At 35.0% G+C, this 26,421-nt stretch overlaps 1 protein-coding gene across 10 annotated transcripts in view; it reads right to left on the reverse strand.

The window, feature by feature from the left end:
* The window catches only part of GRIK2 (glutamate ionotropic receptor kainate type subunit 2), a 577,367-nt gene that overhangs the window by 358,302 nt on the left and 192,644 nt on the right, over positions 1 to 26,421 (reverse strand). For all 10 annotated transcript variants that reach the window (XM_037012294.2, XM_037012291.2, XM_073220908.1 and 7 more), the window contains 2 exons: positions 5,544 to 5,711; positions 1,718 to 1,975 (listed from right to left, as the gene is read on the reverse strand). In XM_037012294.2, coding sequence (XP_036868189.1) covers positions 1,718 to 1,975; positions 5,544 to 5,711 — 426 coding nt within the window. The remainder of the gene's footprint in view (positions 1 to 1,717; positions 1,976 to 5,543; positions 5,712 to 26,421) is intronic.

A 26,421-nucleotide genomic window follows, 5' to 3' on the forward strand; every position in this document is an offset into this window, starting at 1 on the left:
TATAAACCTTTGAACATTTGAAAATTTTCTTTCTACTATGAGGAGTTTTAGGATAATAAGAAATAAATACAAAATATCTCATGTACAACATACACATATGTGTGTCTGTGTGTGTATCTATATCATGTGTGTGCATTTTTGAGGATGTGTGCCGTTTAGGCAGAATTCACCTGAATTATATAAGAGGGAATAGAGAAGTAAATAACCCATGAATTCACAATGCATGAGTACTCATATTTATACATTTCTGTGTATGACATCCATAAACATATGTGGACCAATTTGTAACTGAAGATACCCCTGGACCATCACTTTGTGCAACCCCAAAGAAACCATTTACAGAGAATTTGCCATCCATAATTGGACATACAAAATTTTACCAATGACAGAAAAGTAATGACTCAGAATAAAACATAATACAATAAAATCAATAGGTCTAATCTGAGCTAAACAACACATCAAAAATAGGCTATTTTTAAGGGCATTTATTGATGTATTTCTTAGTTAAGATTATTTATAAGCATTTCACTTTTTTAAATCACAAAAACAAAATTAGTCTTGTGTATTTAGACTCAAAATTAGTAATGTGTATTTAGACTCACTCTTTTTTATCCCAATGAAAATGTTTTTCAAATTATCTTCATTGTTTTCTCACCCCTGTAACTCCCTGTTCCCTGATCTCTCGGGAGAGAGTTCCTATCTGTCAACTTGCAGATGGTCAATTTTATTGGCAAATGGACTAATTTCTGTGCAAAGTACTAAATTCTGCATGAGTGAACAAAGTGTGCTCATACTTTGGGAGGATTTAAATTCAAATGAATTTCAATTTTGATATAAACATGCAGACAGAACTGTCTTAGAATAAAATTCTTTACATTCTAAAATAAAGGCACTACATGCCTTAATGTGACCTACCTTATCACTACCTAATAACCAAAATAATATACACTTCCTTCATCAATGTAACAGCCAAGGAAAATTAATACTCTACTTTAATTGCTTACTTTCTTATGTTTATCTAGAAGACTTGTTTTTAATTGATACCTCAAGATAACCATCATATATAAAAATAATAACATATATTAAAACAAGAAAGCACAACTGCTGGCCAGAAACTATTCATTAAAATATTAATTGAAGACACCAAAATGAAAAACACTTCATAAATTCTATTTTCCAAGTTCCTATACTGTGTCTACACATAAATGGTTCCAAAACCTCTGAGTATTTCAGTGGGTATTAAACTGTTGCAATTTGAGAAAAGAACCTTTTTGAAACTTTAACATGCTACCCAGATATAAAGGTTATTACTTTTCATACACGTTCTCTGCACATGAAGAGCTAGAGAAAATGTTAAGACAAAATTCTGAATTTCTTGACAAGTTTCATTGACTGCTAATCATGACACTTGATGTTGGGAAACTATCCTGAACTTAGTAGAAAAATTATTGGAATAAAAAATTCAATATTATATTTCACACTCTCTCCTTCCTCCAATATTATAATTTATACTAACTGACCCCCACAGAAAAAAAGAATGCCTACTGTACAAATACAGACCAAAAAATGTATGATTAAGCTGCTCTTTGTTTGAATGTGTCAAATTAGTGTTGTTTGATTGCCAAAGTCTTTTCAGAATACAGTAAGACTCTAGGATGAGTTTCAGAAAATTGTGTGTATTTAAAGCACAGCCCCAAGGGCCACGGGCCTTTCTTACCTGTGCTGTCATCATACACGACTGTGACAGTTTTCCACTTGAAGAACTGCACCAGGTCCAAAATGGCACGGCTGAGCGAGGAGAAGTCTGGGTAGAGACTAACATAGAAGGAGTCTTTGTTGTCTGACACCTGGTGCTTCCAGCGGGTCTGAATGTGGGGCACGCCCAGGGCGTTGCAGATGGACTGCACAGCGTTTGCTGAAGAGCTGTGCGAAGGCCCGAAGATGGCAGCCACCCCGAGAGAGAGCTGATCACAGGCTGGAGAGAAGACAGAAGTGTGTCAATAACGAGTGAAGAGACACCAGTGCACCGACATTACCGCATTGTTATTGTAAACCCAAAGGTATGATCTTGAAGATTTGTTTTTCTTTAATATAACATCCACATTTAGCTGATTTTACATTTTTTCTGCCTTGCAACATTTTCAGTTTGTTAGAAGGGAAATGCACTCAGGCACCTGAAGCTCAATGTTGAAATGATTCTACAAATAGTGTTAAGGGCGGGAGGGAGGGAAAGAGAGAGGAGGATTGTTCTAGAATATAACAGGGAGTGTTCATTTTGGAAGCATAGTTTGTATCAGGGAGTTGGGAGAATAGTGTTCCTTCCCAGATGCACCTGACATCATCTATATTTCAAATTCTTCTTGAGAAGCCATTTGGTTCTCCCTCTATCCAAAAAGCTATGGCCACACATATCTAAGCATTTGCACATAACCGATTAAAAGGTCAAGCTACGCCTACAAATGCCCGTCCAAAACCTGATATGGCTCACAGAGGATGATTTCATATGCGTTGATCTTACTGAATAGAAAGAACATGAAAGTCGTCAGATAAATATTTGATCATCTTTGTTTATTTGGCTTTGGGAAACTATGTCTTTTATACTGTTCGAACTTATTTTTTTAAGTTTATATTTACTCATACGAAATTTGGCTCACATCAGTAATAATTACAGTAAGTAACAAGTATGCACAGACTGAAAGGCATTCAGGTGAGAAGCGATGGCCTGTGACAGGACCTGAAATTCTAGAAGGTCCACTGAAGCAACTAGTGAGGGTGGGCCTAGAGTAAATAATTATTGGAGACATGAAAATCATCTTTAAACATCTGAAGATCTGACCTGTGAAAGAAGCTTAAGACTGCTCCGTGTCAATATAAAAGGAAGAATAAGGGCAAATGGTTAGCGGCTTCTCACAAATTTTCACACAATTTAAATTAAAAAAAAATTGAAAGGGAAGTGAGAAATGCCCCCAAGTGGTAGTCTGTTCCAAGAGGCAGTGGTTTGTCCGTCCTTGCAAACAGTCAACCAGGACTAAGCAGAATTGTTATGGGAAATCTGGGACATCAATTAGGTGTTCAGATGCAATCTATCCAAAATAGTTTATGATTCTCTTGTGGCAAATTTCTGATATTTTCCTTCAGGGTTTTTGCTGCATAAAATACAATGGTATGGATGGATTCTTAAGCATAAAGATATTTAATAATGAAGTAAGTATTACCTGAAAAAATGACTTTCTTAAATTTTCTTTGAAAATCCAGTGTGATCTAAATACACTGATTTTGCCTATGTCGATTCTTATTTTTTAAATAATAATTGAACTCTGAATCAGGAAGAGGTCAGAGATTGAAATTTTTCACTTACGTGGATTTTAATTAACATACACTGAGAATAAAAGATCTTCCTTCACCAAACTTTTGACAAATCACAAATCAAGTAAAGTCAAAACATTATGTCATATATACAGGATGCCCTGAAGAGTGTTTCAAATAAAGTGTTTCAGTTATCGGAAGTCATTTAACAGCAATGCATGATTCAAATAATTCAATCTCTAATGCATCAACATATTCATTTATTGAGCAAAACAGTATTATCTATTAAAAGTGTAAGACCACATGTCAGAGAAAATGTTAAAACTTAAACATTTAATTTCTTATGATTTTCTTGCTTTGGAAATATAATTTCATAAACTGTAAGAATGTCCAAATTAATCATTTACATTATTTTTAAATTAATCATTAACATCACTATTTACCTGTCTACTGATCTCTGCAGGTTCAAAAGCATATTCTATCTTTCCCCATATCATCCTTTTACATATTGCTGTACTTTCCAATCAGTAATAGCTGAACAGCAAGAGCCTCACAGGTAAGATCCAAAGCATAACCATCACCCTCCAACATCTCACAAAGAAAGTTACTCATACACTTACCTGGGCTTTTCCTAGCTTCAGGCAAAAGTCAATTAATGAATTTGATTCCCAGTGGAGTTTTAATGGGTGACAAAGTCTGTAAATCCCTTTTAATATTTTGGAAACCAAATGAGTTTAACCCCTCATCATTTTAACTAGGGCATTTCCAAGATAGGAAGTTTATTGTCAGAACATCCTAGTCCTATTTTATGTCACTCCTTTGAAGTCGCCATTGAGAAATCTATTAATATTTTATTTACACTGCACTCATATTCCCTATTCTTTGGTCTAAATGATTTCATTTGAGACAGAGCTGCTGCTTCTTAATGGAAATCATCATGAACTATGTCACTAATCAAATGCACTTGTCTTGCAGTTAATGACTTATTTTGCAATGATGATGACAAATACAGTATTTCCCAATAACCTTTACCCTTTTTTTCAGCCTTTAAAACCTCTGTCACCCTGACATGGTTCTGAAATGTGGCAGCTTATTTGCATTCATAAAGATATGACATAAGACAGGCAGAATAGAGGCTTTGATAAACACTAGTTAGCTGGAGGGAAAAAAGGTACTTTCATCTCAAGAAATACTGTACCTTATCAGCTATCATTACTATTAATGAGCTTAGAGGAAATTTGGACCAACTCAGATTTGGAAATAATTATGTATATTTCCATCAATGTAAAATAGCTAATAAAACAATACTAGCATTACAGAAAAGCAAATGCTTTTTAAAAAACGAATTCAGAATAAATGTTTTGCAAGCCTGCTCCTGTGAGAAAAATCTACGTAGTGAAAATTAATTCCCGTTACATGAATGCTACCTATACAAAAGAAAAGGTAAGTTGGTTATACAGTTAAACTATGGAAACGTCTCTCAAAACACATTTACTACCAAGACTGCTGTTTGGTTAAAATAATCTTTTGAAAATAAAAATGTTCCTCTATTACTACTTTCATATATAAATGTTAAATTCATATTCTACAAAGTTATTTTCCTATTTTGAATGTTTAAGACATAGTTCCACAACATAGTAAAAGGAATAACAAAATTCATAAACATTCTAATTAACTATTCATATAATCAACTTTTCATATAATTAGCCACTTATTTTCAGTTACAAGGAAACATAAGTGATTAAAAAAAGATATGAAATATTAATAAATGAAAGGTTGTTCAATATTTTCCAATAAAGTTTTAAGAAAGGACAGACTTTTTAAAGTCACTTGGAACCACAGAACTTTCAAGGTACTCAGTAAATTGACACCACAGTAATAATACAGTAGAATCAACAAATAATGCAAATAAAACGGAAGAATGGATTGCAAAACATGGTAAAATCCACTCATGTATGTCATTTAATGGGGTCTTAAAAACAGGAATAATTTAGTAACTACATAGAAGGATTGATGGGAAAAAAACAATTTCCCTATCACAGATTCAACTGCATTATCTTTTTACAATAATCATATCAGCTTACCTTCCCTGATAAAATTTATGTGCATTCTGAAAAGCTGCATTTGCAAGAAAACATTCCTAACGACTTACTCATTATCTTTGGAATTAAGAAATCTCTTAAGAAACCTAGAAATTTGAATTGCAGAAGCCATAACGGTAAATGTCTATACATCACCTTTCTTGGACGCTTCAAAACTGTCATAGAGATTTATCTTCTGGGTGTCATAGGTTAGGGTGGTATTGGGCAATAAGGTTCTGTTTCTGTTGATCGTGTTCACAGCAAATCTGAACGCAAGCTCCTCAGCTCCCATTGGACCAGATTCCACATATTCAAAAATACCACCTGCCAAAAAGAAAGAATAACCATACAGTTCTTACAGGATAGAGAAAATGTGGGAAGTTTTCTGTAATTTTAAGTATGTAGGTAAGTATGTGTATGTGCTTACTAGTTCTATAAATTTGAATATTTGGGAAGTGCTCTTTTAGATAAATCCACATAGGCAATATTTCTTTGGTACTGCTACCAAAATTAACATGATTTAAATATGATTTTGCCTTTTTTTTTAGTATGAGCTTCTTTTTGTGTGTAGATATATACAGATCATGCCTTAAGTACTGAACATTATCCTGCAAAATTTTGCCCACAATTCCAGAATAATCAATCCTCTATGTTGGTATGAAGCTACAGAGTCAAGCATTGGGAAAATTACATTTTTCTCCATTAATTAAGGAACCAGAGTTCTTTACCACCATTGTTATGGCAATTACTGTGTTAAGATGTCAAAATACATGTTCACTTTCAAATTCTGGCATCTTTCTGGCAAGAAAAGAGAACAAGGTAGAATTTCCTATTTGTTGTACTGTCAGTTTTATTCCAGAAGAACTTGACATTTGTGAAAGAGAACGCTCTCGAACAGTGCAAATCCCTTAATCAAGGAATAACACTGTAGCATAAAATTTTGTGCCTAAAAGATACAGTAAAATCTAAAAATATGTCCTTTCCATTTCTCACTTTCTAGCAGCTCTGCTCAGTTCAGTTCTTGTCCCAGCCTTCCTTCTTGATAGCATCTCTCCCCTCCTCAGTTATGAGTGACCCAACTTGGTCCTCTGTCTCCGGCAGAATCGCTTCTTTATTGCTGCTTTGGTGAATGGACTGAAATGGGAGCAGCTGATACCTGACACCCTCCAATCTCTGACCTTGGGAAACTAGTCTTTCAAAATAGAGAGCAGGTATCTTTCCTGTTTCGAATTTCACACCCTATCCTCTCAGCACAGTCATTCATTCACGACGTGTTAAAGTCTCCTGAATAAGCCATTTTCACAGCTTGCGATTCACACTACAGTAAATGTCTTGGGACACATGAATTTCGGGTGAGTATACTATCAAAACATGACCTGTTCTAAATTAGTAAGAACCTAAGGTATTGTAACCATTCCTGTAAATATGAGGAATAAGGCCTCTAGAATATACCACAGTAAGCAGACAAATATATTCAGAAAGATCTGGAAAATTTGCTATTTGACACCATATTATTTTGAAATATTTCTCCTATTCTTCTAACTAAACTGATGGTGTACTTACCAGAGCAATCCATTTATTGTGAAATAGTACTCTGAATATATTTAAAATCTTTGGTGACTTGATGCTAAGCAGCAGGGTAAGTATCTAAGTGTCTAATGGGCGTCAAGAACCATATCAGATGTCTCCTATTTGTGAAGAAGGGTAGTGGTGTGAGCATGGACTCTGCAGCCAAGCTGGGTCGACATTCTGGCTCCGCCACACTTGCCATCCATGTAAATTTGGGCAGTTGCTCAAATCCTCAGTCTGAGTTTTTTCATCTCTAAAAGAAGGATGATGGGGGCTACTGCACAGAGATGTCATAAAGATTAAATATTACGTTATAAAGATTAAACAAAGCACTTGGATCAGTGGCTGCCACAGAGTAAGTGCTCCATAGTGTTTAAAGTTTTACTGAATCTTCAAAGTACTCCAATTTTACAGGAAAGGACACTCTGGGCCAAATTCTGCACAGCTATCAAGTGCCAGAGCCAGCATGAGAATCAGTCCATGTCTGACTTCAAAGCCCTTGCTTATCTCACTATAAACTAGTAGTTTTCTTCAAAATTTCATTCAGGCAAATGCAGAGAACTTCCTAAAATTTGAGACATGGTGACTTTAATAATACCACGTAATGAGAAATGTAAAATCTTAAATATGGAATAGAAAAGCAAACCCGATATTGTTTCTCAATGGCAAAATAAAATGAAAAACTGAGTCTTCTACTTTCCTCAGTTCAAACTGTAGTTTCTGTGTGGTATAAATGGTGTGTAGACATGGTCAGTAGTTGATGATAATGGGCTAAAACTTTCCTATCCTTTACCTCTCTTCAAGATAAATAATGCAAATTCAGGTTTACATATTAACTACTGGTTTGAATATTTAAAGAAATCTCTGTAATCCCATAGGAAAACCCATTTTCTACTTAATTTAAAAAATGAATAATTAATTTTTATTGATCCAAAGCCAAGGTTTAGAATTTTGCATATTAAAAAAAATGAAAATATTCAGATGATATATGCTTTCTGGGAACGATATCTTCTATCACACCTCCCAATCGTATTAACTCAAGACAGAGAGATCACTACCCCCGACATGCGCAGGGCAGGTGTGAGCAGGGTGGGTAAATAAATGTCAGTTAAGATTTAGAAGGTCTAAGTTATACATTTAATGTATTTGTCTAATTAATATTGATGAAATACCTAGTATCTTGAAGTGACAAAATAATATATTTTTTTCTCTTCAAGTATATATTTACCAAAACTGATCATAAGGTGAGTCATATACTAAATCTCAACACATTTAAAATGATTGAAATTATTCAGAGTATGTTCCCTAACCACAGTAACACTAAGCTAGAAATCAGTAACAAAAAAGATAACTTGAAAATACCAAATTTAGAAATAAAAGAATACATGGCTAAGTAATCTAAGGGTCAAGGAAGAAATTATAATGAGAATTATAAAATTTGGTGAACTAGCTAAAACTGAAAATGTGGCAGGATGTATATTTGTAGGATGCAACTAAGTTAAGTCTGTGCTTATAGGAAAATGTAAAAGACTGAAATTCAGTGATCTAAGTTTCCATCTCAAATATCCAGGAAAAGAAGAAAGCAAATCAAATCTAAAAAAAATAAAGAAAGAAAATAATAAATATTAGAGCAGAAATTCCTGAAACAGAAAACAAACATTTAATAGAAAAAAAATGGATAAAACCTTAGCAAGTCTCATAAGAATAAGGAGAAAAGGGAAATTACAAAAAATAAAATTATACACCAATTCTTCATAAGCATAGATGCAAAATAAAAGCAAATTGAGTTTAGCAATATATAAAGATAATAATACATCAAAATGACGTGAGTTTATTCCAGGAATTCAAGGTGTGTTTAACATTTGAAAATAATTTAACATATTTAAAATATTAATTTTGTCCAGAAAATGAATAAAAATCAAACAATCCTTTTGACAGTTACAAAAATATCTGAGCACTATTAAAAACTCAGCAATTTAGAAATAGAAGAGAACTTTTAATCAGATAAAAAGTATCTATAAATAATCTATACCAAACATCATGCTTACTGGCATAATGTTAAAAATTTTCCTCTGAAGACTGGTAAGTAATAAAGGTGCCAACTACTGACCGCTTTATTTAACATTGTACTGAAGGTCTATTTTGATGCAGTGAGTAATGAAACATAAATAAATGAACAAACAAATAAATGAAAGTATAAGGTTTCAAAAGAAAGAAACAAAATGGATGAAATGACTGCATATGTACAAAACTAATACAGATAAATTATTATAATTAAAAGAATGAATTTATTAGGAAGCTGTCATTGGATATAAGATCGATATACAAAATGAATTGTATTTCTGTACACTGACAACAAACCAAACGGAAAAGTATTCAAAGTTCCATTTTCAACAGCATCAAAAACTTGAAATATCTAGAAATATAACAAAAGATGTGCAAGATATCTATGATGAAATTATACAACATTGAAAGAAAATAATGAACTAACTAAACATATATTGAGTTTTTGAAATAAAGAACTTAGGATACTATGAGATGTTAATTATCCACAAATTAATCTACATGTCCCAATCAAAGCCACAGCAAACTAAAATTCAAATAGAAATGCAAAGGGCCTAGAACAGTAAAAGTAATCTTAAGAGAAATGGAAGCTGAAGGATTTACACTCCTGTATTTTAAGAAATTGTAAAACAGAAATTCATTCAGTTGTAAATTACTCAATTTTTGGTATTGGTTTAAAAATAGGCTAATAAATAAATGGAACAGAACATATAATCCAAAAACAGGCTTCTACTTTTACAGTCACTGACAGAAAAAAAAGTAATGATGCTCTAGTGCCAAAGACAAAGGATCGTATTTTCAATAAATGTGTCTGATGAGCTGCATAATCATAAAAAAATAAGTTCAGTCTTAAGACTAAATGTGAAAGTTAAACAATAATACGAAAAGAAAAATTCAGGCTAAGAAAGGACCTTTTAAAAAAAAGGGGGGTTATTATAAAAGCAAAAAAAAAAGTTATATTAAACCATATTAAATAAGAACTTCCTAGTTCAAAATGGAATCCAGAATGTGTGTAAGTATGTATGTGCGTATTCATTTCTAAAATATTCATAAAAAAGAAAATGGCAGTCAAATCAGTAGAAATATGGGTAGAAAACTTGAACAAATACTTCTCCAAAAAGATTCAAATGGACAATAAAATTCAAAAAGTGTTCAACTTCATGGTAGTCTGGACAATGAATATTAAAATGACAAGTCCACACAATTTTATACACCTCCAAATGACTAAAATGAAGAAGATAAGTAGCACCGAGTGTTGGTGAAAATCTGGGGCAATGAGACCTCCGTACAATTCCGGTCTTTCTGGAAGCCGGTGCAGCCTATTTTGAAAATTGTGTGTCAGAGTCCGAATTCTAACACTGAAAATACATAAACCATGAGCACTAAAATTTTACTCCAGGAAACACACCCAACAAAAATGTGCATATATGTTCATCAAAAAACATGTACTACAAGAATATTCATAGCATCATGGAATACCGGCAGCGGTGAGTGACTACATACAACTATACGACATTAATTTAACATCCAAAATGTTGAGTAAAAGAAGTCAGACACAAAAAAATACTGCTGAATGGTTTCATTTTTTAAAAAGTTCAAGAAATAGTGGTTGGTGGTAGGGGTAGGAAGGTGCATGATATGATTCTGGGGTGCTGGTGATGTTTTTTAATCTAGGTGCTTGGATATATGTTATTAAAGCTTTATGATCTGGGCACTTTGGTACATACAGCTTGCCCTTTAATAAAATTTTACTTTGAAAAACAATTGCATAAAGGTGCTAAGGCTTTTCTATGTTTTATAACATAAGCAGTAAAATAAAGGGTGACACTGCTGAACATAAATTAAATATTTGAAAAAAAATCCATAATCAAACACCTAAGCATCATTCAAGTAATATCCATGAGAAAATAGACAAAGATATATTAACTAAACAAACATAATACATTAGACAAGGGTTGGTATATTCAATATATAAATAATATTAAGAAATAAAACTATGTTCATTCCAATGGAAAAATTGTCAAAGAATGTGAGTAGATAATTTATAAATAACATAAGCAAATAACCAAGAACATAAGAAAATGTTCAAAAATAGGGAAAAAGTTAAAATATAGAATTTCTACAGATTAAATTTGTTGGGTTTGAGAAAAAGCACAGTTGAAAAGAGAAACAAACTGACACAGATTTTCTTGAAAACCTTTTTTTAAATCTATGAAGCTTTAAACTTAATCCCACTAATTCTACTTACAGGATGCAACCTTAAGAAAAGGTAGGTGATTTAATAGCTGCAAGGATTTTCTCTGTGATTAGAAACACTATACATACCCGATGACAGGGGATTATTTACATAACTTATGGTACACTAAATTAATAAAATTATATGCATCTAGCCATTTAAAAATTATTCTATAGAAGATATTTGATAACAAAAATGCTTTCATAAGTAGTTGCAATATGAGCTTATGCATAACAAAATATTGTGTAGTTCGTTTTAGATGATAGGCCTTTGATTAATTTTCTTCTTTTTGCTTGTTTTTATATTTTAAATATTTAACAAAGAACCTGTGTTAATCTTGTATTTTAAACAAATGAATAAAATTTGTTTTAAAATAAAGCTAGACAATTAAGGGGTAGCAGAAAACTGAAGAGTAGCTATGGAATACTATGAAATCTTAGGGTGTGCAAGAATTTGTTTCTTTTATGATGAGAAAGACAATATGCATAGATGATGGGGAAAGAACCAGTAGAAAGAGAAAAGCTAAAAGCAGAAAAGGGAGGGGAAAACTGCTGAAGCCGGGTGGCTCAGGAGTAAGTGGGGATCGAATCCAAAGTGGGGGAAGTAGGCTACGCCTTGCAGAGGAGGACACCTCACTCACTCAAGCAAGAGGCAATGAGCTGAAATCTGCTGATGTAAAGATGGGCAGGAAATTGAGAGAATGTATATTTTATCTATTTTCTTTGTTAAATAAAAAAATAAGGGTCTATAAACTTGATTCTCTGAAGAAGAAATCAGCTATTTTTATTCTAAAAGCTTATAAATTTGCTAAGAAAAAACTGAAAAGCAAAGCGTGTTTCTCCCCCTGTTCATAAAGCTACAAAATACTAATTGCCCACATGATTTCTGAACGGGTTTTTTTCTCTTCAGATAGTTTGAGGAAAACATATTCATTTTGTATGATGTACCTCCTATAAAAAGTGTTTGCTTCTAGACCTACTTCTATTAGGAAGCATCAGAATTTCATAAGCATGTGGTACATGAGAGAATTGCTACCCTAAGGAGTTCACAAATCATGTTCTGTGAGTAAAATACATCCCAGAATAATAGAGAACATAGAACTATAAGATCCTAAAGCACAGTCTTAGTAATCCATAATTACGTGCTTTCCTGAGACAAGATTCGTGCAATTTCACATTTTCAAGAATCTAGAGACCACCTTTTCTTCATCATCAAATTTCCTATTTTCTACAGTATACAAGCAAAATTTCACTGCTTTCTTATACTTACATCTGGCTGTTCGGGATTTTTTAAAAATCACCTAATATAATCATTCTCACAGCTTTATTTTGGTTTGGTTTAGTTTTCTTTCTTTGTTTTAAGTCAAGAAGAGCCATCACATCTCATATAACCTCTACATCAAACAATAAATTGCCTACAGTTCTTTCTCCAAGTATACTGTAAAAGCTAACAGTTCTCAGCACTCTATGGCAGGTTTGCTAAGGAAAGGAGAGAAAGAGAGAATGGCCTCCTTTTCTATAAACCTAGTTGCTCCACTTGGTTTTATAGGAATAGAAGGACAAATGGTAAGGAATTTCCACAGAACTCCCAACACTGACGATTTCGCCAGTAACAGTCTCTCCACTCACAGAAGAATAACATTATACAAGATTTTAAATAAATGATTTATATTAGTCAACTGCGGAAGCCAATCCAAATCTTTTCTCTTTTAGATCAATTTGAACTCCTACTGAAGATTGCATGACTCATAAACGTGTGATATGCCAACCAAAAGTCGTATTTAGCTTCTGAGTTTGTTCAGATAGGTCCTATCGTAAAGTAGGAACGATCAGGGTTTTATAGGTATTTAAATAAAGAAATTGATGATATGAATGATATTTGTTATTAACTTAGAAGGTAGGCTGTTTTTTCCAGTCAACTGACAGAACTTTATTTTCTATCTAAACAAATGCAACAGATATTCTCATTTAAATTTTGTACAAATTCCTATCCAAAGGATAAAACCATCATGCTTTTTTATAAATGTCAAAGGCCATTTTTAAAATGCCCTAGATATTATTAAATGACATTAGGGAATTACTCATTTCTTTTTTCTTCTTAGGCAAAATAATGATATAGTGGTTATATAAGAAAATATCCTGTGCTTAGGAGATCCATAAGTGTCAGAAAAACAAAGATAGGAAAATGTTAACAATGATTTAATCAAGGTGTTGAGTATATTAGTGTATATGCTATCATTTGAATTTTTCTGCGCATTTAATAATTTCATAAAATTTGTGGGGAGAAAAGAAAAAAGGACAGGAGGAAATAGAACTCCTATACTAATCATTGTGTCATCAGTACAGTTTTTTTAACAGATAGCCCCAAAAGACAAAATAATCTGCAAGTATTTACAAAATGTTTACTTTGTACTAAAATTGCACTATTACTGTGGGTGTAAAGGAGAGAGGAATCTAAGATGACACAACCCAAAAATCATCTAAAGGATGCTCAGATCGCTTCTGCTACTGACTATGGTCTCTAGGAATGGAAAACTTGATGCCATCTGAGTCAGTCTCTCACTCCTCTGGGAGTCAAAAAATTTAAGTCGACTTTTAAATGATCATCTCCAGAATTTGAAAACAGATTCCATCTTCCTTCTGAATTTCCTTTTTTTCCAGGTTAAAACTTTCAAACCTTTCGATTGATTGTCACATGACTGTTCTGATCCTTTCATTTTTCTAGTGTTTTTTTTTCTCTCAACATACTATCTCTGAACACTGTATCCACAGTTCAATGTGGGTCCATTTTCAAATCATATTCCAAGCGGATCCAAGCAAAGCAAATTCTAATGAGGATGCCAATTCCCTAAATTAGTGTAGTAGATAAAATATAAACAGTGGATTTTTTGAGTACATCATACTGATTGTTCATCTTAAGCTATTGTTAAAATGTTTACGTTTCTGATGTACTATTTTTTTATTTTTTAAATACTTATTAATGTTATCTATTTCTAGTTCATCTAATTTTCCAATTAAGACTGTCTGGATTACCATCCCATCATCAACTCTTTATTAATATTAATGATTCAAACATCTAATGTATCAAGGCAAGTTACCGATACTACAAAGATGTGTGGAATTCATTTCTTTTTCCTTTGCATATTTAGGGCATATTCAGTTTTGTTTCTAAGTCCAAGTCAGTGATAAAAATAATGAGCAAGAGAGAATTAAAGACAGGCCTCGGGTCCTACCCCCTGCATATCCTCACTGAGGGCTCTTCCTATTGTTTAACTAATAATCTCAATTCTAGCTAACAGTTCATAGATCTCTATCAATACTAGAGGAATATCACTGTAACCTTGTCACATGCCTGACTAAGGCCAGATACACCACGTCTTCTATGCTATTATAATGCATCTCCACTGGATTTCAGTCACAGAGACTTGCCCCCATTCTGGCTTTCTTGGGTAGTTATCCCCAAACTGTAACGACTAATATTTCTAAAATGCGATTTTGACCTTGTCATTTAATTCCTTCAAATAGTTCAATAACTGCCTAATTTTTAAGCACAGTGCCATTTACAAAGTTCCTCATATTCTCTCTTCTGCCTCACTCTGCAGGTTCCTTCCTTACCACTTGCACCTCCCCAGTGTTACATTAAACCACCCACTTTTCTCTCCGTGAGAAAGAGGCAAGAGCCAGCATCCCTTCCAAATGATATGCTGCTGCCCAGGAACTAGTTAGCCCCTACCCACCTACACACACGAACATAACTATACATACAAAGACACATACATACCATACATACACATACACGGAGACACACACACACATGAACAGACACATCTGCAGCTTTCTCTCCTGATGCACTGTGAGCCTTCTGCACAGCCTTCCTCTCTGGGGAGACATTTCCCGCTGGTCCTGACCCCCACCTGACTGACTTCCCTCAGTCACAGGTCCCTCGCCAGCGGACTCCTGCGATCCGAAGCTTAAGAACATTAAATCGTTATGAAACCTGTGAACCTGAGCTCATTCTGAAAAGATGAAAGCTTCTAACGGTCACCAAGTGTTGAAAGCGCACTCCCTATCAGGCACGGTGACAAATATTTTATGAAACAATAGTAGAAACTTATCAAGTCATGTACTTGAATCACATTTTCTGTCTTCAGTGTATTTCCCATTGTTATAATATTTTTTATTTTAATTCTGAATATAACTCTAATATTTTTAAGGCATCCACGCTGAGTCTAAGAACTGTCTTCCTCTTTCATGCTCCATTGTCCCTTGGCCAAATGACAAGCTTTTTTGAGTCTACTTTGTTCTGCTTTAGCAGGTCTTGGGGCAGGTCCAGCATCCTGGGCATCTTGCCATGGGTCACTTACGTAGTCAGTAAATGTCGCATACAGGATTGGGACACAAGAGTTCTCAGTCTAGGTCCCGCCTTTTAATCGCCCTGCTTCCTGCTTCCGGCTGAGTAACACTGCAACTCTGCATCTTCAATTTCTGGTTGTTTTCATAGAAACTTTCCTTTTTATGAATTCAAATTTCTTACAGCAGATTCTTAGGGTTTCATGTCTATAAGAAGTCTGACTATAACGTTCTGCAACTGATTGGTTTTGGGTGGAGATGGCGGCTGCCACCCTGGTCCCCTAAGCAGAAACAGTAGAAAAACACATACATACAGAGACCTGAATGTCTGACACACAACAGAAACATGGAATTAGTGGGTCGCAGCTCCCCAAAAGGGGACCATACGGAAAGCACACAGCTGTGAAGTCCTGAGAGCCGCCTCCCATTCTTCCCGCTCGCTTTTGACGCAACAGGCATTTCTAATTTAATGAAAGACTGATTCCAGTATTTTGAGCCACTTTTCTAATAACAGTAACGTTCTTCATTATGTTAGTAAGTCTCACCCAAACATAGAAAGTAGTACCTTTGTATTGTGTTTGTATTTCAAATCATCTAAAACCTATACAGACATAGGACCAGTGAAAATTTTTTCTGTGGAATGTTCTGGAATTGTTTGCAATTCTAGCACTCTCTAAAAATTTTTCAAACGGAGAAGGTCTGGCAGCTACCCTTGCATACCTCCTCCATCTGTCATATTCAGCTCGCCTCTAACTTGTACTGGGCATTTAGGGGAAGGAAGCTGTTGACACAATCTAAAATAAAGAGTATGGGTAAGAAGGCAATATATAAACTGAAATCAAGTCACAGGAAATAATGTCAGAGTCCCACTAACCTAAGACTGATTGTGCTTATGCATATAAATGTGCTTCCTTATTTTAAAAATAAACAATCTTTTAACTTTACAAACCTCCTACTGCTGCCAGTGTATTTTTCACTAATGGATGGAGAACAGGTGTGGACTTTTCTATCTGCAAATGGATCCTTAAAATCATAGGAAGGATCGTGGGGTTACACATTCAAATAATATTAATTTTAAAGTAGATGCAGTGCCTACTGAGAAGAAAATTTGGAAATGGCTACTAAAATGTTAGCAATTTAAGACCTAGAAGGAATGAATACTGATTGGGAATGCAGATGCTTGAATAATATTGAGATATAAATAGAACAGTTCAAACTGAGATAACAGGGGAGGTGGCCACATGAATAATCACCATATAAACAGTAGAAATAACACCAACTATTTAAGGGCCAAGAGGACACACTTTAATTATATTGATTTTTAAAAAGTAGATCAGCTAAATGAATAGAAACTGCAGAAGTCATTGGATGCGCCAGCCCCTTCACTACCCAGATCTCTGTTTTCTCTTCTGCAGTATCAAGGGACTTGGTGAAATGATCTTGAAGAACAGAGATTCAAAAAACTTCCATGATTCTCAGATTGCTTCAGGACTGCACGATTGTGGAGCATTATTGATTCTATAGGAATTTAAGATCTGGTTAAATGGTTAAATCTCTTGCAAATAAGGTATACTCCTTAACACCCTAACTTCTGTTTCCCCCCAAAAAATTTGATAAACCATGTGTCAACATATTACTGAATTCAATCAATAAAAAATAGAGTTGCAAATATGTTTTGAGTTTGCAAAGAGTATTTAGTTAGATGTTATGAAACATCTAAATTATAAATTAAAATAAACTTTCTTGAGTTTTAATCTATATAGAGTAATGAAAAAGGTGGTTAGCAAGTTTATATTTAAAGAAACAGACACCCATTAAAAGTAATAGCAAAATTCATAAAACAACCTAAATATGTAATTTGATATTATCCACAAAATAATTTACATTACTTATATAGATTTATAACTTCAAGAAAGTCTTTTAATCTCCCATTTCACATTTATTTTGTAGAGTTTCTTTTTAAAAATCTTTATTAATTGGACTATTAACTGTTATAAATAAGGCATGTATTTTTGTGTTTGTTATTCTGTATTCACTAAGGAGGTAATGGAGAATAAAGAAAGGAACTATTTACTTGTAGCTTTTGGGGCAAGGTTTCTTAAAATCCTTAAAAATATTTTTGTTTCCCCTTTTTTAATACTGCTAAATATTAATCAGACATAAAGCATTTCAGATTGCTAAAAAATTTAGCATTCTTGTTACCATTAATAACACCTCATCATCTCCTCTGTGAAGCCGGCCTGTCCACAAACTCCACAGATAGAGTTCAAGCCTACACTTGGAACATTTTGTTCATTCCTCTTTCCCAGCAATTCTAACAGCATCAAATGGCATAACCTTCTGTGACCATACATGGTTCCTCTGAAAAGTCTTTGAGGACCAGAAAGATAATGTGCTCGCCTTTACTTGTTGGACATAATTTGGTACCTGGTATATAGTGTGTACTTAGTAAGTGTTTGGAGAATAACAACTCATATGGGGAGGAAATATGGTTGCAAGTATTAACACAAAATAAATGGAAGGAAACTAAAAATTGTCTTTTTATATCGATATAATATAAAAGAAGTATTGTAGAAATTGCTCAAAGGGCCATTATTTCTTTTCCTTTTCCCACATAACCAGGAGCACCATGTGGGTTACCGTCTCTTCCTCTGCATTTCTCTTCACGGCGATCCAGAAAGCCTCGCTGATTTGCTGAAGCCCTTTGTACCGTACGAAGTATTTTGAGTTATTTTTATAATTAGAGTGGTCTGTGAAATAGAGGACTATACCTGTAAACTGGAATTTATACAAAAATTATTACTCTTCAAAACTAGTTTTAGCACTCAATAATGGATACTATTTCCCGAGAAATTTAAAAATGGAAAGAATCCAAAGCTGGTGTGGAAAGAAAATACTGTAGAAAATTGTCAAGGAAAATGTAAATATGTAAACAAAATATTGAAGTTAGTAGCTTTTCTTTTCTAAACATGTAGTTCAAAAAAGCATTGTGCAAATTTTGATTGCAGATAATGTGGCTAAGCCAGTAAGGATCTAAAAAGAAATAATGTACATATATGGGAGTATGCCTGCAGAACTGATATGAACCCACATTGACTCATACACAAGAAAGATCTGAAAAAAACGTAAACAACTAAATAGTTAATCCAGAGACAAAGCAGGAGAGAAAAACATAGTGGCCCTACAGTGTCAAAGCGACAGGTCACCAACCCAAATGTTTACAGTGATTCTATCTAGACACACACACACACACATACACACAAACACACACACACACACACAAACATACACACCCCAGATTTTCATTTAAAATTGGTACTACTCCTAAAGAGCCCCTGAGAAGTGAACAAGAGATTTATAATCAAGAAAAATTGTTTTTTTAATGCTCCTAAAGTCCATTAGTTAGTGAGAATACTTCATAAACTCTTGTGCATTTGCTCCATGCTGAATTCCCAGCTCTTGGCTGAGTGTCAAACAGTAGGTGCTCCAGAAATATTTCTAGCATTAATATAATTTTATTGACCTGCAGTATCAAGTAATAATCTTTAAGTAATTCTGTAAAGTAAGTGTTATTAGCAGAAAAGGCAAACTACATATCAAAGAATTAGATAAATTATACTAGAAATTATGCAAGTTCAAATACATTCATAGTAGTATCTTTTTAATAATGAAATAAACTAGAAATGACATAAATATACATCACCTGGATGTTGGTTCTATGGAGCATTGTAAACCATCAATGGGATAGTGTGCAATTATTAAAATGCTGGGTAGGTATACGTTTACTGAAATGTAAATTTTTTCAGGATATATTACTAATGAAATAGCAGGTCAAAACTCAGCATGTTTTTAAGAGGCAATACTGTATAGTAGCTAAGAGTAAGGTCTCTGGAGTCCACTTTAGCCTTAAGGGTGAGTGGCCTTAGACAAATCACTTAATTTCTTTACACCTCAGTTTCCGACTGAAAAAATATCTCATTTGTCTTATCAAGTATCAACTTCACAAGGTTGTTGCAAAGATTAAATGAGACAATATATTAAAATTCCTAGAACAGGGCTATCTCAGCAACATTTACCTATTCCATTTTAGTTCTGTCTCAATATTTATTTACAGATATATAATATAAAAATATAAATACATAGAAATATGTCTGAAAGGATATACACCAAAATATTAATGGATGATATCTATGAATAATTGGATTATAAGAAATTCTGTTTCCTCGAATTCTTGAAATAAAAAGAATTTTTATATATATAATAGACCTTTATGAACAGAAAACAATTTTTGATGATAGAATGATTTGGCACAGAAGATTCTACAGTTTTAGAGTCTTAGGGATGAACAGAACCCAGGCGAAAGGGAGAATGCTTCCAGTCTTAGGGAAATACCCAAATACAGGTTCAGCAAACAGCCCATCGCTGTAGAAATGAACCACCCGCCCTTACAGAGCAATGGCCTTGCAAGTTGAATTAAACAATGCCCCGGTCTGAGAGAAGTGATTCAGAACAGGCAGAGGCACTGCGGCCTTTGCGCCTCCCACATCCCCCAGAGCTGCACTTTCCAATGTTTCCTGAGTATGTGAGTGACTTGGTCAAAACCTTCTCCCAGGCCTCAGCTGTGCTAAGAAATTCGAAATAACCATGGTTGCTGTGTAAGTCAGAAACCAACTGTAAGTTGCATGGAAAAATAAGTCAATAAAAAGATACTTAATTTCGAAAATCCATCAACATCATCCACCACATCAACAAAAAGAAAGACAAAAACCACATGATCATCTCCATAGATGCTGAATAAGCATTTGACAATATTCAACATCCATTCATGATAAAAGCTCTCAGCAAAATGGGAATACAGGGCAAGTACCTCAACATAATAAAGGCCATATACAATAAACCCACAGCCAACATTATACTGAATAGCGAGAAGCTGAAAGCGTTTCCTCTGAGATCAGGAACTAGACAGGGATGCCCACTCTCCCTACTGTTATTTAACATAGTACTGGAGGTCCTAGCCACGGCAATCAGACAAAACAAAGAAAAACAAGGAATCCAGATTGGTAAAGAAGAAGTTAAACTGTCACTATTTGCAGATGACATGATATTGCACATAAAAAACCCTAAAGATTCTACTCCAAAACTACTAGAACTGATATCGGAATACAGCAAAGTTGCAGGATACAAAATTAACACACAGAAATCTGTAGCTTTCCTATACACTAACAATGAACCAATAGAAAGAGAAATCAGGGAAACAATTCCATTCACAATTGCATCAAAAAGAATAAAATACCTAGGAATAAACCTAACCAAAGAAGTGAAAGACCTATACCCAGAAAACTACAAGTCACTCTTAAGAGAAATTAAAGGGGACACTAACAAATGGAAACTCATCCCATGCTCATGGCTAGGAAGAATTAATATTGTCAAAATGGCCATCCTGCCCAAAGCAATATACAGATTTGATGTAATCCCTATCAAATTACCAGCAGCATTCTTCAATGAACTGGAACAAATAATTCAAAAATTCATATGGAAACAACAAAGACCCCAAATACCCTAAGCAATCCAGAGAATGAAGAATAAAGTGGGGGGATCTCACTCCCCAACTTCAAGCTCTACTACAAAGCCATAGTAGTCAAGACAATTTGGTACTGGCACAAGAACAGAGCCACAGACCAGTGAAACAGATTAGAGACTCCAGACATTAACCCAAACATATATGGTCAATTAATATTTGATAAAGGAGCCATGGACATACAATGGCGAAATGACAGTCTCTTCAACAGATAGTGCTGGCAAAACTGGACAGCTACATGTAGGAGAATGAAACTGGACCATTGTCTAACCCCATACACAAAAGTAAATTCAAAATGGATCAAAGACCTGAATGTAAGTCATGAAACCATAAAACTCTTAGAAAAAAATATAGGCAAAAACCTCTTAGACAGAAACATGAGTGACCTCTTTTTGAACATATCTCCCCGGGCAAGGAAAACAACAGCAAAAATGAACAAGTGGGACTATATTAAGATGAAAAGCTTCTGTACAGCAAAGGACACCATCAACAGAACAAAAAGGTACCCTACAGTATGAGAGAATATATTTGTAAATGACAGATCTGATAAAGGCTTGACGTGCAAAATATATAAAGAGCTCACCCACTTCAACAAACAAAAAACAAATAATCCAATTAAAAAATGGGCAGAGGAACTGAACAGACATGCCTCCATAAAAGAAATACAGATGGCCAACAGACACATGAAAAGATGCTCCACATCGCTAATTATCAGAGAAATGCAAATTAAAACCACAGTGAGGTATCACCTCACACCAGTAAGGATGGCTACCATCCAAAAGACAAACAACAACAAATGTTGGTGAGGTTGTGGAGAAAGGGGAACCCTCCTACACTGCTGGTGGGAATGTAAATTAGTTCAACCATTGTGGAAAGCAGTATGGAAGTTCCTCAAAATGCTCAAAATAGACTTACCATTTGACCCAGGAATTCCACTCCTAGGAATTTACCCTAAGAACACAGCACTCAAATTTTAAAAAGGCAGATGCACCCCTATGTTTATCGCAGCACTATTTACAATAGCCAAGAATTGGAAGCAACCCAAGTGTCCATCAGTAGATGAATGGATAAAGAAGATGTGGTGGATATACACAATGTATACTGCTCCGCCATAAGGAGAAAACAAATCCTACCATTTGCAACAACATGGATGGAGCTGGAGGGTATTATGCTCCGTGAAATAAGCCAAGCAGAGAAAGAGAAATACCAAATGATTTCACTCATCTGTGGAGTATAAGAACAAAGGAAAAACTGAAAGAAGAAAACAGCAGCAGAATCACAGAACCCAAGAATGGACTAACAGGTACCAAAGGGAAACGGACTGGGGAGGATGGGTGGGTAGGGAGGGATAAGGGGGGGTAGAGAATGGGGGTGTTAAGATTAGCATGCATAAAGGGGGGGTGGGAGAAAGGGGAGGGCTGTACAACACAGAGAAGACAAGTAGTAATTCTACAGCATTTTGCTATGCTGATGGACAGTGACTGTAAAGGGGTTTATAGGGGGGACCTGGTATAGGGGAGAGCCTAGTAAACATAATATTCTTCATGTAATTGTAGATTAATGATAATTAAAAAAAAAAAAAGAAAGGGGGATTACTCCCTGATAGGATAAAACTAACTGTAAATCAACGATTAATGAATGCTTTAAATATCCTTAATTTTGATCATTTAAAGGGTGTCAGATGATCAGCTATGGAAGTACATTTTTCTGATAATGTTCCTTTCTCTTAAAAAAAAAAAACAAAAAGCAGTTCCTGTGTGGTGACCTCCAATAAGTTCTTCACAATGGAATAAAGGGTATATCAAAGTTTGGGCAAAGGGTCTGTTTGTGTTTATACAGAGGATCAAAGCCCAATTTGGCTACCCAGAAAACGAAATAATATACATTATGAAGAAGAAGTTCCAACATCAACATACTCTGGAAGTGTCATTCCAGAAGATGATCATCAAAAAATGTCAACAAAGATCCTGGCGCTGTTGCAGTTGTAGCTGCATTCATCCCGCCGGTTCCTGGAATTGTCATTGGAACGAAGGGCGAGATATCTAAGCTGGCCTGTGCATGCAGTAAAATAACAAATTTGACTGGATGTATACTGTCGGAACTCAACCAAAAATTAGGAGAAGTGCAAGTTGCAGTGCTCCAAAATCTTGAGACTACAGACTATCGACTGTTAAAAGAACATATGGGATGTGAACAGTTCCCAGGAATGTGTTGTTTTAAATTGTCTGATTTTTCTCAAACTATTCAAATTCAGTTAGACAATATCCATCATATCATAGATAAATTTTCACAAATGCTTAGGGTGCCTAACTGGTTTTCTTGTTTTCACTGGAGATGGCTGGTAATTGTAGGTCTGCTTTGGTTATGTAACTGTTTTCCTATTATGTTAATGTGTGTGCGCAATTTAATTAGTAGTTTAAAACCTATACATGCTTAAGTTACTCCACAAGAAGATATGTCAAAGAAATAATGAATCTTCCCATGTTTTCTTCCATCTGCTACTTCTATAGCTTTTCTTCTTCCTTCCTAATTACAACCCTTAAATAGAATTTGTGCCTCATATTGAATTTACCAAGTATCATAATTCTTCCAAGTGGTAAAGATACCTTAAGACAAATGCTGGGCATACAAGCCACAGGGCATAAATCTGCAAAGAAGTAAAAAGCTAACCTTTTCAAACAATATGGCTTCTCTCTTACTTATCAACCTTACATTTCCCTGTATGGCCCTGGAAGATGACTGGTTAGCCAGAGACGGGTAAGATTCCTCAAGGGAGGAACAACCTAAGATGGGCACAGTCGCAGGGGGGCCATCAGGTGAGAAATTGAGGATCAACAGAGGTGAGGCTTAGAACCTCACCCCCCGTTTTGAGAGAAATCTTCTGCATCCATGGATGTTTTGTTGCCCTTATCTTGCTTGTATTAATACTTAGCATATAGGCACACACCTGATCATCTACGTTTGCTCTCTTACAGCACTAAACTATGTTTTCTACCTTTATCTTGCATCTAACTACCACTTCAGTATTTTATAAAAAATAATAATAATAATAAGGGAGAAATGTGGGTTTCACATATAAATCAAGTATAAAAATCAAACGAATATTCATATCTGACCTGATTGTTTGTAGTTCATAATGCGTGATCAAAACTGAAAGTTTCTGTGATGACTGCCCTTGCACTGTTCACCATGTAAGAACTTATTCACTATGTAAGAATTTGTTCACCATGTAAGAACTTGTTCGTTGTGCTTCAGAAGATCGGAGACTGATGAGAATTAGGCTTGGTGTGGATTAATGATTGTGCATTGCGTCCCCTGTACAGAATTTTATTGTTGTTAACTGTTAACAACCATTTGATCAGTAAATATGAGAGAAGTCCTCTCAAAAAAAAAAAATACATATATATATGTATATATATATATATATGATGCACTATAATTGTTGGGTATGCTTTTAAAATGGTTTGCTGTATATTTTTATGTTAAAAAATCAAAATAGAAACCACTGGAAAATGTAAATACTTATGAATCAGACAGCCCAAATGTAAATAAGTGATTTACAAATGCTTTACAATGACATCAAAGAAATTATATATGGATTTTTACAAAATAAAAAATCTTCGCAGCTAAAAACAAACAAACAAACAAAAAAGATACTTAAAAACAAATGCAAAATGAATAGATGAAAAATAAATGTTTAAGTAGTATTTTTAAATGTCTTCTGCTTGCAGCCAAGTTGATAACGGGAAAGGTAACCGCTAAGCCTCCCGAGTCCCGCTATCACAGAGCAGCCACTGCGCGCAAGGGATCAGAAGAACGGGCAGAGGTTCCTAGGCAAGGCGATCTCCTTCTTGGCCCCTGGATCTCGGGTCTTCAACTCTTCATTCATTTGGGACGAAGAGCGATGTGCGTAATACTCATTTTATCCATTTTTACCAAGGGGCCTTGGCTCCTTGGTCCAAAATTTACCAAGAACATAAGGAAGTGATGCTGGTTGCACATTGAAGAACCTTTGCTGAGCTGTCTTGAGGTTATCCTGACATTATCGGTTACTTTAGCCGGCGCCTCCCTGCAGCCTCTAGAATGCTCAAGCTGCTCCACAGATTGCTGAAAGGTTAACCTGACTGATTCCAAGAAAGACAAATAACTCCCTCGCTGGGCAGCACCCATGGGAGAACAATAAAAGCAAGCTCCCTTTCTACCTCTGGTAAGTTAAAGAATGACAGTTTTCGGCACCATTTTCAAACATTCTCATTTGCATAAAGCCACAGATCAGAAGAGTGACTTTTAGTACTGAACAATTCAAAAATCAACGCTCATTCACTGTTCTGTTTATCATAACAGATGTTCTGATCAGCATTCCCAGGTCGCCGTGTACAGTGTACATGTTTATGTAATTACAAGAGGAAAGAGGTTGAGACGTTGTGCCTCATGCAGCACTGTCAAAATGAACCAACACGATTCACACAGGGGAGCAGCGAGAGAGGAAACGCAAGCACTATAAATATACATAAGCCGCAACCTGAACTGTTTCCCAGTCCAACCTCCAAAGACGGATTCCTCCCAACAGACGGGTAAGTACCAATCTAATCCCTAAGTGCCTGGTGTGAGCAGGTTGAAGGTGGCCTGCAGGCAGAGATGGAATTTCCACCACATGCGTAGGATGCTAAGAATATGGACTTAGCTTTTGCCAGGGAAAACAAATATCCCATAGTCCTAAGCTGAGTAAAAGTGCCATTTGTTTTCTTTCCCACATACCTGTTTGTGACACAGAAAATGTGGCATAAAGTACACTTCAGAGGAAAGAGAACACTACTTATGGACAGATTCGTACAATGAAGATACTGAGAAAATGGTACAAATGTAAATGCCGATATTCATCCTCTAAAGCAGGAAAAGGTTTCCTTGGGCTGTTGTGTACCCTGCCTGCACCTCAACCCATATGAGTTTACTCTCACATCTGTTATTTAAATGTTATATAATTAAGTGCTGATAAAATATATGATGCTTAGTCATACTCTACTATGCGTATGTGAATTCCCAGTAAATTTTTTTTTTACTTTAATTAAAGATTAAAATTATCATAGTCATGGTGAGTGTGAAAGAGTGTGGTAGGTTTGAGCCTGAGCATTGAGTCCTGACTTGGCCATTAACTAACTGAACCTTAAGCAAACCAGTGAAGTGTTCCGGGTCTGTGTCCCTAGCTGTGAATTGAGGCGTTTGAAGGCTTCAAGTGAT

This window comes from Manis javanica, chromosome 13 (genome assembly GCF_040802235.1).
Source record: "Manis javanica isolate MJ-LG chromosome 13, MJ_LKY, whole genome shotgun sequence".
NCBI classification, from domain to species: Eukaryota; Metazoa; Chordata; class Mammalia; order Pholidota; family Manidae; genus Manis; species Manis javanica.